Source organism: Protopterus annectens, chromosome 2.part1, assembly GCF_019279795.1.
Source record: "Protopterus annectens isolate FY-2018-M chromosome 2.part1, PAN1.0, whole genome shotgun sequence".
Classification (NCBI taxonomy): Eukaryota; Metazoa; Chordata; order Ceratodontiformes; family Protopteridae; genus Protopterus; species Protopterus annectens.
This window is the reverse complement of record NC_056729.1, coordinates 912,473,590-912,487,260: the sequence shown is the minus strand read 5'-3', so window position 1 is coordinate 912,487,260 and position 13,671 is coordinate 912,473,590. Positions and strand designations below refer to the sequence as shown.

Sequence of the window (13,671 nt, the reverse complement as noted above, 5' to 3'; positions counted from 1 at the left end):
TCTCAGGTCAGTTATATAAGCTGCAAATGTTTCCCCTGGTTTCTAATCGCTCAATTAAAACAAATGCCTCCCTAATATTTCTCTGGGGGTTGCACATTTCTCTGAACTTGCACTTCAAATACTCTGGGTCTTCTCATTATTCAGCCTGTACAACAACATGACAGTTTTCACCTCCTTCATATACTACAGGTGCATACACAAACGAATGCTCTCTTTCTATGGCCTCTGACCCAGCTAGGTTTAGCAAAATAAATGCCCTGGTGCATACATCTCTAGCTGCATAAACTGCTTGTATAAAAATATCATACTCTTGCTCAAATATTCTCCAATTCTCTGCAATATTCTGATCAAATACAAGTGGTAGGGGCTTTTGAAATCAGTCTGCCATATTAACACTTACCAGTGAAGGGTTTTGCAAATAAGCACAAACATGCACTCATGCACATATGTCAGAAACTTATGCCAGTATTTGTAACTTTGTCCAATGCCTTTGTACTTCTGAATTTGTACTTTTTTGAGCTTTTCACAGTTATGCTAATGAATCAGTTTGAATATATGTATGTGAGTAGGAATAAGATATTAGTCTCTAGGTTGTCAGTGAATGTGCAACGCGTTGTCTCTTTGCCAAAGCCAGGGTGTACAGAGGACGCCTACGTCTCCCTACAGGGACATCAGCAGAGGGTTCCTCCTTAGAGTCCTCCTGTGATTGTGGCTGTAGTGACCTAGGCACTGGTGGGGGGCTGTGTATCTCTTCCCTTTGCTGATCCTGCTGCAGCTGTTTCTGCAGGATCGGATTGTGTAGCGTAACACATACTGTGAATATTTGTGGACATGTGCATGTAGTATACTGTAAGGCTCCACCTAATATATCGAGGCACTGGAACTGTGACTTCAGAAGCCCAAACACACGCACTTTGATGTTCTTAGTTTGTGGGTATGCCTCATTATGGCATTCTTCCATGGGTGTGTGTACATTTCTGATGGGTGTCATCATCCACGGTTCCAGGAGATGGCCAGCATCCCCCAGCAAATGGCCCTGTGGGATGTCCCCCCCTAGCAAACATCTGGTACAGCTGTGATGTGTGCCAGATATGGGAGTTGTGATAACTGCCAGAGTTGCCAGCACATGCATTCATGATAATCCCTTGGGCATTGCTCACAACTTGACAGTTGATGGAGTGGTATATCTTGCAGTTAACGTAGATTCTACCCTGCCCACCAGGTGGTGCCTCGATGTGTACATGAGTGCAGTCAATTACACCCAATACATCAGCATAGTGTGCTTCATGATAGAACTGTTGCATATTGCTGGCCCTCGCCTCAGGGGAAAGGGGAAAAAATATGTGTTCACTGGCATAGCATCCAGGAATTGGTAGAGTGTCATGGATGCAGATGCCTGTGGCACCCCCATCATGTCCTCAGTAGATTTTTGAAAAGTTCCTGTAGCTAGTATCCTAAGGGCTACACATACCTTAGTTTCAATTGGGATGGGTTCTCCTCTCTTAGATTTGGCTTTGAGTTAAGGGTGGCAGAGCTCACTGAGTTCTTGTAATATGTCCCCGTCTACCCTGTAGTGCTCTACAATCTCCAGCTCATGTAGCTCCTGGAAAGTTACCCTGGGCCTGAACACTCTTCTCCTTCTCAGCCTATGCCTATTGTCAGCACCACCGGCAGCCTTGACTTCAGCATCTATCACATACAGATGTAGAATAGCTGCAGGAGCCCGTAGCATTACCTCCGTTAAAATTTCTAAGTCTCTCCTCCAGTGGTTCAGAGTATTAAGGGAAAATCAGAATGTATGGTGTATGCATACTTTATACAGTTTTGGAGTAGGTCCACCATGTGGGATAGGCTAATTATGGTGCAGTTCAACTGCTTAGGATATAATTGACATGCTTTAAAGGTCCTAATATAATGCGCGACGCTAAGCTGTGCGCAACATCATGCAGCACAGATCTGCAAAACTGTACATTTGAATACATCTAGTTTTCACTTATAGCTGTCTAGCTCATGACTGGGATGTGGGTGGTCTGATCACGACAGCAAGTTAAGCTACACCCAAGCCATTTGCGGCAAGCAGCACGCTGGCCAAATGTGCGCAATAAGTACAGAAAACTTTGTGTAGGAGCCTACAGGAAGTGGATATCCATACGTGGTTGCTCCCTTTAGTGATTCACCATATCCACAGAATTTACCTCTCATTTGCATAACATTTGTGCTTACAGCCTAGAAACTACATGGCTCGTTGTCGTTTAAGCTGTTTAACAGCACGAAAGCATGAGTGTGCAGACCCAAGACAAGGTCTTACAGTACTTTTGTCTAGATTACATTTTACTGTTCTTTTACGTATTTTTTAAAATTTTTATGTTAAACGTCTTTACGCAATGTGGCGCATAGGGCAGACATGCGGTAATTAAATATTATTATTAATTTGGCATAATTCCTGCTGTTTTTAGACATCCACAGTGTATGATTCGAACATTTATGTATGGGATATTACCTTTTTAGGGGAATTATGTGACTTTTACATTCACTTCTTTCCTTGTAGACTCCTGAATGTGCAAAATTTCCGCATACACTGCTAACACAGACATGGAGTTTACATGATGCATTATGGGTTGTTGGATCACTCCACCTGGTTAATTAGCATAATATTCATCTACTTAAGCCAAAATTTGTATTGCACAAAAGGTTCCCTAGTTGGATGTGCATGATTGCGCACTGCTATATGGAGTTTATTGAATCTAAAATTCTGTGCCCACGTGTGCATCGCACTACCATGCGCACATGGAAAAAAATATTGTGTAAGCCTTATTGAATTTCCCTGACAGTGTGTTGAATTCTGCACAATTTTTATGCTTTAGAGTTTAATGTAGTACTGGGGAATGGATGTACAAAATAATACTTGTGATACTTTGAAGAATATTAATTTTTATATCCCATAAAATAATGTTAAGATGGCTTTCATAAGTTTATGTATTTTGATATAGTTTGAACATGCCCTGAAAACACTTTGCCATTTTATTTTGCAGGGTTGCCTCTGAACCAGCTTGTAAAAAAAGAGATGATTACCTGGAATGGCCTGAATATTTTATGGCAGTAGCCTTTTTGTCAGCACAAAGAAGCAAAGATCCAAACTCACAGGTGAGTGGTTAGCGTAATAAAAATGAATATGTCTTCCTAGTCTCTGCCTACTGAACTAGTTGGAGATCTGCTCTACCAAATCTTTTTGTATTTTATTTGGTTCTCTTTAAAAAAAAAACTTTACTGCTGCTTCGGGTTGGTTATACTATTTAGCTGCCACCCTTTTATGTGCGAAAGTGCTTCTTAATGTCTTCAGGCATTCACCATGTGTTGTCAGTCTGTGCTGTTTTTTAATGCAATATTTAGCTTGTTAATCTGTTTGTTGTATTTTATAAATATTCTGATGCAAGCTGTGTCCATTTATATTGACCTCCTTTGAATTGCTTCTGCATTGTCTGTGTCCTTAGATGATGAGCTCTTCAGAACTGCATACATCACTGTAGTGATTTTGATTTACTGACTGACATAAAATCTACCCTGAAAAATGTGGCCGCAGGTTTAATGTTTAAAATGTTGAATTTGGTGATCCAACAGATACAATTTGCTGAAATTCCCCTACACCAGGCTGTCTTTTACAGCTGCTGTTCACAGTGTGACTTTCTAATTACTGTTTATGGACATCGGTCTCTCATCTTGAGATTAACCATTTGGTTGACAGCATCACAGGAGTTTCTGATAGGTTGTGTTACAAGAGCAGGAAGTAGGACACATTTTGTGCATAAACCTTATTGCAGTATGGATAGCCTTTGGCAGTTTGTTCTGTGTTCTACCATGTTTTGTGGAACCACATTTGAAAATAAAAGATTCTTATTTTAGACATTAACCTTGTTTTTTTTTTTACTCAACATGCCCAATTGCATGACATTATGACTGCATCATTAAAGAAAGCATTTGCATGTGTTTAAGTAGCATTCTTCATGTTGTCTAATTTTTATAAAATTGGGTTTTCTCTGCAGTACCTTGCCATGTGCAGCAACTGTTTTTTTGTGCTGTTACCTCAGTGGGGCTATGGTTCCACCCTGACATTGGAAATCCTTCATGGTTTAAACCATTCGATGTAGCTGCAGTAGGGTAAAGAAGAATAAAGCAGGTGATGAGGAAAATTATTTGACCTTGGAGCTATAAAAGAAGCAGAAAAAAATAATGTAGATATACTTTTTCAGCTTACCTTAAGCAGAAACAGATAAGGACAGTAAGAGGAAACCGGTATCAATTATATTTTGGAACACAGTTACTAACAATAAGACAGGCTAAAGCAGTAGAGTAGAGCACCTATGAAAAAAAGTGTTGTATATTCTTAGCCTGTCAGTGTGTGATAGTGATTGTGTAATACATAACACTGAGACAAATTAGAAGAGATGGGTAGCTACTTTCAACAGTTATGTCATTGCTGTTAGCATAGGTATTGATGAAAAGTATAAAACATTTCTGTTGCATGTAGTAGGATATAAAGTTTAGATAATATGCAAGACTATGGTGGAGCATTAAACAAAACTTAAAATGCCTTATTAGCAAAAGAAGAATGTGTAGTTTAAAGTATATAAATTCAGAAATGCTCCACAGATTGAGGTCACATACAACTTTCACTAAATTAAGTGCCCTTGCAGGAAATTGTGAGTTTTTTGAAGGGATTAAAACAGAATAATATAGACATGCAGTTCAGGAAAGGTAACGTGGAAGTTACTATCAGAGATATTTGACATAAAAGTTCTAGACTGTACAAGATCACTAAATGTGTGAAATACAAAGCAAGAAAATGAATCAAAAACAGTATAAAAGAAGAGGCATTAGCAAAAGTTATAGTGTGAAAAAAGTGAGTGATGATGAAAACAGTAAAGAAATGAAGGCTAATGAATCAAAAGATTTGTGAAAGCAGCAGTTAAGAAAGACAGCATCAAAGCAGTCTGCATATACTAATATACCACAAAGGACAGTATCACTGAGATGTGTGCCCATCAAAGTGAAATATATGCTGAATGTAAGGATAAAGACATGAGAATATTTGCATGGTTCTTAGAAGATGGTTGTGTCCCCTGTTTACTCCATATTTTAAGATTAGAATTTTGATAGAAAAAAATATTAAAGTTGTCTGCCTGTATCTTGTTAAACCCTAGTGACACCTCCATGTGTTTCTTTAGGATCATCCTACTGATGCCAGTAGGTGTCAAATATTGAAGCAATAACCGACATTGTGGTGTGGTATATTAAAGATTTACCCACAGCTGGAGTGGTTTAATCATAAGGGCGAAGCCTGAGTGATTAAATAAAGCCAACCGTGGGTAAATTTCAATGTACCACAACCACAGAGTCTGTTATTGCTATTATACAATGACATTATTTAAGAAAAAAATACTTACTTTTCTTAAATAATGTCTTTGTATAATGGCGCATTACTGTTCTTCTGCCGGTGGTGGTATACTGCTTCCTTGTATTGATGTACTGCGTATGGGACTTAAGTTGCTATGCATACCCAATACATCAATGCTTTGAAATGGAAGCAACAGAGAAAAGAAAGTCTCCGTTGCTCCGTTTTTTTTCTTTTTTTTTTTTTATGAACAAAAAAAAAAAAAAAAGGTTTTGGACATTTTATACCAATGTAAAAAAGTCTGGGCGATTGGACCTTTTTCCGTTGGTATGTTGTGGGATTTGCAACGGGCACGCTGTCCAATCAGCATGCACATTTTGGAATATTAATGGGGGGTCATTGTATAATGTCTGTTAATGTTTATATCAGTAATTCTCAAAACATGCTACATTAAAGCAATTGAAATATTTCCTTTAAAGTTTACATGATGGGCAACACAACTTCATTGATACTTCACTTATAATTAGTGCATCTAAAGAGATACTAAATGTTTTTCATATACCTTTTATTTATATTGTTATCATTTTCATAGTTCTCTAAATTTCTCAACAACCAAGCAGTACTGACTTTGTGCGTGTGTGTGTGTGTGTGTGTGTGTGTGTGTGTGTGTGTGTGTGTGTGTATATATATATATATATATATATATATATATATATATATATAGATATATAGATAGCTTGAGTGGTGGCTGAAATATTGAAAGGTATTCAAAAGCATCAGAAAAAATATTTACTGTATTGTGACTTTTAAAAATCTGTTTTCAGATCTAATGTATGTGACTATTTTGAAGACGAGCTGGTGTTGAACAGTTTGCCATTTAGACTTTAGTAATTCTTGTTCTGGAGATATGAACATTTGTTTGAACTGTGAAGACAGAACTTGATTTTGTTAAAAGATTCAGGATATTGCCATTGGAATTTAGAGTACAAATTTCCAAGACACCACTAGGAAAATATAAGTGTTTTTTTAAGATGATGTTGATATTATTGGAGAGAATTGAACAGGAAGTGGTTTTGTGGGAGAAGATGGATAGTGAGGAGAATGGTGTCCCTTATCTCCTAATGTTGCAGAGAAAACTGCAGTGATAAAGGGATTTTTACAGAGGGATGCTAGTGTGGCCTTGGATGACATAATGTATGATTTGAGGATTGTGGTTAGCTGAGTAGTGATACCAAACATTTATAGTTGTATGCAGTGAATGAAGGTGATATGGTGATAGAACAGCACAATAGCCATTGTTACCATTCAGTCATCTTGGGAACTTCAAGGTAAACCCTTGTAGATAAATGTACATATGGTGTATATGGAGCACCAGATGGTGAGTGTGGAGGATGAAGTGAGAAGACAAAATTGTTGAATCAGTTGTGTGTTTGTTTGTTTAAATAATGTATTTAGTTAGTTAGTTATTGCTTTTGTTGATTGGCAAAATCCAGCTAGGTAGAAAACCTCTTTACTGTGGAGGTCCAGGGAGAAAAGCTGTACAAGATGCACAGAGAAAGTAACATACAGACATACACACATTGTGTAATGAATCGTTTGAGCCTGCAGTGAACAAAAAGTGAGCACACAATAATGAGAAAACAAAAATGTTGACAAGATACATACGAATAATCAGCATATGTGTATATTATAATCATGATACAGACAATATAATGATATGAGAAGTAATTCAAAGGTAGATCAGAATGAGGCTTTATACTAACAAAGTTTAAACCCATAGTATTTTATAATAGTAAGACAGTGGTAGAGTAAACCCTTATAACATTGTAAAGTTGAGGAGAATATGATACAATATATGTTTTCAAGTCAACGTTGCAGTACAGAATAAGATAGAGGGTTATTGGTCAAGTAGTCATTTTAGAACCGGATGGGACAGCATGAATAAGGACAGTTTAGGGGGATTACCCGGGTATAGTACATGAACTAAATCAGGAGTCCTTTAGGTGGTGTTTCATTAGCAGCTTGAAGGATTTCAAGTTGTTAGTTTGAATGAGAATGGCAATTGAATTCCAAATTTGGAGACATGAGTGGAATAGAGAGAGTCACCTGCAGTATTGTTTGACTTAATTGGGTACAGTACGAATTTGTTAGTAGAGCAAAGAGCCTTAATTAGGGAGTAAGGTTGAATAATATAGCAATAACCCACGCCTGGGTGTGGGTAAATTTAGCATTACCCACACCCAGAAGTGGGTTATTGCTATTATACCATAACATTATTTAAGAAAAGAAACTGTTACTTTTCTTAAATAATGGCATAGTATAATGCCTGTTTACTGCCCTTCTGCAGATGTCTGGCATCCGCGGCAGTTCTGATGTACAGTACATCAGAGCAAAAGCAACGGAGAAAGCAAGATCTCCGTTGCTTTTTAGTGTCTCGCTATGCTAAATGAGTTTAACATAGCGAGACAGTTTTAAAATAAGCAACGGACATCTCCGTTGCTTATTTTGAAACTGTCTCGCTATGTTAAACTCATTTAACTAAAAAGCAATGGAGATCTTGCTTTCTCCGTTTTTTTAAAACACTGTCTCGCTATGTTAAATGGGTTTAACATAGCGAGACAGTGTTTTAAAAAAACGAGTTATACTAATGGAAAAAAGTCCGGGCGACCAGACCTTTTTCCATTAGTATAACTCGATTTACAACGGGCACGCTGGCCAATCAGCGTGCACGTTTTGGGGGGGTCATGGTATAATATGTTTTTACTCTGCATCTTTCAGGTGGGAAATTAGACTCCGAACAGTTTTTAGTTGTGTGAATATTAGATAATGACGCAGTTCTAGCCAGTCTGTTTCAGTACTATGTAAGGATAGGGTCTATAAGGCATATCAGTTGCAAATGTAACTATTTTGTTGTGTCATTTTTCTAGTATGACTATTTGAATTGCTTGCAGTTTGACAAATATAGGCGCAGCATATAAGAGGGTGTGTAAAAGTAGAGTAGAGGCAGTGGTTTGCCAGCCTAGTCAGTCAGGTAGGACTTAACTTAATATAAGGAGCCAAGCTTTTTGTGCATTTTATTGATAGCTTTATGTGGTGGCCAAATGTCATTGCATCATCTGTGATGACAGCACAGAGCTTGGTATGTGATCTAAGTTCAATTTTGGATTGGTCAGAAGAACTAATAGTGAACAGTGGTCTGCATTAGAGTGTCATGTAGATGTGAACAGGATAAATTTGGTCTTCTTAGTTATTGTTTGTCTTTCGGCTTTTCCCAGTTAGGGGTCGCCACATTGGAACTCCGGTCCGCTAATGATTGGCAGTTGGTTTTTATGGTGTCGTTGCCAGCCCCACGCCCATTCAACACATGTCTTTCGAACGCCCACTCGACCGCAGGGAGGACATGCAGACTCCACACAGAAGGCACTCCCAACCTAGTGTTTAATAGTAATTGACAATAATGCAGCCAAGTTTCAATGGAGTTGAAGGATTCCTGTGTTTGGGTTTGAAGTTGTATATTTTTGGCAGTGCAGATGGGTGTGGAATCATCAGCATACTGAATAATGGTAACATGTAGACTTATGGGTATGTAGGTCACTTGTGAAAACATGGAATAGCAAAGGACAGATTCTTGAGACACACCTGTGTGTACTGTGATAAATGGAGAAATGCCATTTTACAGCTTGAAGTCTCATCTCTGAGGTAGCTGTTGAACCAGGTCAGAAATGAGCTCAGTAGTCCTAGGGAGGAGAGTTTGTAGAGTACTTTTTGGTGAGACATGACATCAAAAGCTTTTGACAAGTCAAGGAAAAATGCTGCTACTAAGTTCCCGGCATTCCTGTTACTGTTGATGGTGATAGCAAAGCTGCGTAGAGCTGTTGTAGTACTATACTATGGCTGTAAAACATGTTGTGTGTCGCATAGTAAATTATTTTTGGTAACAAATTTAAGGAGCTGGAATTGGACATATTTTTATAAGACTTTGGTGGGAAGAGGTTAGAATGGCTATTGACCAATTACTGTGGATATCTATAGAGAAGCCTTTTTTTTTTTTTTTTTTTTTTTTAAGAAACCTTTTTTATAGGGGTAGGATAAAAGATGTTTTACTTTTTCCAAATTTCAGGGACACAGCTTTCTGTAATGGAGCAGTTTATTAAGATGGAGATTGGGTAAGCTAGGGTGTCTACTGCAAGTTTAATGTACTCTGTTGGAAGATGGTCTGGAGTAAGTGTAGTTGGCTTTAGTTTGAGAAGACATTTCCTGATGGTGGATGTGAGGATGGGTCCAAAATCAAATATGCTGGGATTATGTGTTGACTTTGAAGAGGATGGGGTTTTACAGCTGGTTGCATTGTTTAAGAGGGATGTTACTGTGTTCAGAACCAGATCCGGCACTAGGCAACCTAGTGTTTACCTTGGGTGACATTAAAACATACCCTAGTGTACTCTTCTTTTCTTGTGTTACTGTGATTTGTTAGTGTAACTCATCTGTGTAGTATTTGAAGATCCACCCAAGCCGACTATTACGGACAGTACTGCTGTCCATTCAAGCCATGAATACTACCTATTTTTGTCTTGTGGAAAGTTCTTGGGGATGGAGTACTGCGATACATCAAACACTTTACATACACATTTAATATTCTGAACTTTAAACATATTACATTCCTGCTTTTCTTGTAAGTATCACAGGCATTCCTGATTCCACAATTTTTGTATGAGTTATAGGAGTCCCAGATATTTCAGTGTTTTTTGCTACTGTTCAAATACATAAAACCTATGCCATTAAGTAAATGACGGTGTAGATATATTAGAAGTCGTAGATGTATATCTTGCCCAACATGAATTTCTGTCTACCTTAGAAGTACTGTGACTAAAAGCTTTGGCAATAAATGCAGTGTGAGATTACCAGGTCACAGATGTGTCTGCATGTTTGCACTTCAGTTTTGAAACTGACAACTTTATATGCAGCAACATTTGAAAGTGCCACTGTTAGTCTGATTTGTCATTAGATTTTTACAGTATGCAACCAAAAGACTGCCACTCCACAGGCACCAGTATGAAAGAGAAAAGACACAGTTGTTTGTGGGGGTGTATTCCCTATATTCCCAAGTCTTTGGTAGCCAGTTGCTAGAGCACAGCTATGTGGTGATGTGGGACAGTGTTGTATAGTCATTTTCCACTGTGACTGGTGTGCCAAATTCACTGGGGAATTTTGTACAAACCAGTCTGAGATGTTATGAAGAGAGCCAGACTATCTGCAGCACCTGCATGAGGGGGAGGCTAAACATCCTATACATGACCTTGGTGAGTGTACACATCAGAGTGCAGAACACCACCTTATATGGGGAAAGACAATGCTGGCTAATGTGATCCCAAATTGAGTAAAACTCTTTATCTGTGGTAACATAGCTGTTCTGTTGAGTAATGTACTTTATTGCTGGCTGCATTTGTGATGTGGTATCCCTAAATATGCTTCCTTTAGGTATTGTGAAGTGTATTGTATTTGCATGCATGTATCTGTAAGTTGGATTATGGCCTGTGTATTGCTACATGGGCAGATTAGGAAAAGTTATTACTATTGTTCTCTGTGAGGGAAAATATTGCTATGCAAAGGTACATTTAATTTATTTACTTTTTGTTAACCAAATCTGCCCTGGTTGGCATAGCCTGTTCTGGGGTGATCCAAAGTGGTATCAAACTGACAAGGGGTAATTTGGCTGTCAGGACCCTGGGACAATTCACCCTACTTTTTTTGAGCAGGGGAGCTTATTCCTTGTAACACCAAGCTGGTAAAGGAGAGATCTGTTTGTGAAGAACTCGGGACTGTTGAAATTGAGATGGTTATGGAGTTAAATATTAATGTACAGTAAGATGAAGGGGGTGCAATTGTAATTGAACATCAGCAAAGTGGTTTAGAGAAGAATGACATTTTAGCTGAAATGCTTGATGAGCCAGAACAGGTGAATTTGAATGCTATTTCCTATGGCTAGTTCATTGAAAGAAATTTTCCCTTGCAAGGTGAAACATTCTAAGGGAAAAAAGACCGACAATCATTTCATTGTCATCTTTTACTAGCAAAAGAGACTGAGCTGTGGGCTGGATCCTTCTGCACTGAGTGCCAGCAGTGTCAGAGATGTGAACAGGGACGCAGAAGCTGGCTAGAGCCCAGTAGTGTTTGTGGCACTGAAGTTGTTTTGATGGGAATATTTGCATTTATGGTATAGTAGTGGCAGAAAGAAAAATTAATTAAAATGCTACTGTTAATTTCAGAAAATGGCATTTAGTTTGGACTAATGTCCAAACAGCATAAAAGATGGACAGCTGAGTGATATGGAATGATTACATTACTTGGGCTTAAAGGCCATGATATTCATTCAGTAATTCGTATGTGTAATGAAACTTTTTTGGATGCAACAATTGAGACTTCTGTCTTGCACCACATTGACTATTTTTGTAAAAAGTGTTCCTTGGAAAAACTTCAGTTAGTTATTTGAGTGTCCAAAACAAATGGAAAGTAAACATACAGTTTAGAATGGATAACATAAAACACAAAGAAGTGGTTGTCAGAGCAGTGTAGTGTGATGTGTAATACTTCAAGTAATGGACAAAAGAGACATATAGGCTAAAGGTTGAGATGTTTTGGTGTTATATCATTTACTTAACATTATTGTTATGGGAATAAAGAGGTCATACATTACTGAAGTCTATCCAAAGCATTTTTTCTGCAGAGATATGGAGCACTTGGTAAGTAATCACCCAAAATAAGATGATATGCTCACTGTGGAGAAAATATTTAGCAAAATATTATGCGACCTGGGGAAGAAGCAACTGATAATGTGTTGAATGAAACTTTCTACTTGTTTGATGTTATGGCTAAAGATGTTGAATTCACTAATACATACGGTGTGTTGAAGATGCATGAAAATGAAAGAATTTAGCAGAAATAATGAATGAAGAAAAATAGTGAAGTATGATTGGCACTAGAGTGAAAAAGCATAAAGGATAGGATAACTTCAAATGAAGTTCTAGGAAAGTGAAGATAGATAAGAAGTTCAAACATTGATAGTACAAATGTGACTTAAGACAGAACAAATGCAGACTGATGTCATATATTTGTTGGGTAGGCCAGAGTTGGGAGAGTGGGCCTCCCCAGTTGAAGGAGGAAGTAGTCCACAAAAAACACTAAAACCGACAGGCCAAAGAGAGCCATAAAGATGATATGGTGGATTACGGAGGAGAAATTATATTCATAGTTTCATAGGTGTATGCAAGGCTATGCAGCTGTGCAACCCAAACCCAGCCCTTCTGCATGACAGGTGAGAATTCTACCACACTGAATCACCAAAGCATTGTTACTATGTACTATTACTGTTACGCAAGAAGTCCAGAATTTCCAGACAAAGGATATGTAGAAATATTAAAAGAGAAATCAAAGGAAAGAGAAATGCTTGTGCAAGAAAAGCTTTCAAATGCTTCTAAAAAAATTAATAATCATTAGTGCAACAAATTTATGAAATGCATTACATAGATGCATAGAAAAAGAAGAGCGAAGTATGAAAATATAAACAACCAAAACCAAGAGATTTTTGCAAGGTATAAAAAAGAAACATGGAAATAGGAGAGGAAAATCGATTTGCTATAGTGCAATATTGATTCAAAGGAGAAATCTAAACTAAAAAAGTCTTTCGGCTTTTCCCGGATGTCCTTCAAGGATGCATCTGCAGTCCTTACAAATGAGTTGTCCTGTCGTCAGGCAGCCCTTCGGTCGGCCGGATTCCAAAGTCTGGGTCTGGCCTCGGCTGGTGTCGCACTTCACCCGACGTCATCTCTGCTGGTCTTCGGGTATAAAGGCATCAGCCGACGCCATTTTGCCCAGTCTTTCTTGCCGCGTGGCAAGCAGAAGCTGTACAAGTGCGGTCGGTCAGATCCAGAGATTACTACTACCGAATACTACTTGAAGACTTCTAAAAGCTAAGTACCCGTTGGGGACTCTTTCTTGCCTCAGCCTATGTCAGAAAAAATAACTGTTTAACTTGTGGGAAACAAATACCTCATAAAGATTTCCACTCTTACTGCTTACCTTGTTTAGGCCCAGACCACGGCGTAGCAGCTTGTTTAGCCTGTGCTTCCTTCAACCGGTCGGAGTTTGCTGAACAGTTTTTCGGCTCAGATTTTGCATACATTATGCCGCCGGATCCTCCGACTACTCAAATTGTTAAAAAAAGGACCGACACTGAAACCACGGTTAAGCAAACCGGTTCGGCGAAACCGAGCAAACAGGTCAAT

At 38.4% G+C, this 13,671-nt stretch overlaps 1 protein-coding gene across 4 annotated transcripts in view; it reads left to right on the top strand.

Moving 5' to 3' along the window:
- The window catches only part of DCTD (dCMP deaminase), a 1,602,421-nt gene that overhangs the window by 344,807 nt on the left and 1,243,943 nt on the right, over nt 1-13,671 (top strand). For all 4 annotated transcript variants that reach the window (XM_044062542.1, XM_044062543.1, XM_044062540.1 and 1 more), the window contains exon 2: nt 3,033-3,144. In XM_044062542.1, coding sequence (XP_043918477.1) covers nt 3,033-3,144 — 112 coding nt within the window. The remainder of the gene's footprint in view (nt 1-3,032; nt 3,145-13,671) is intronic.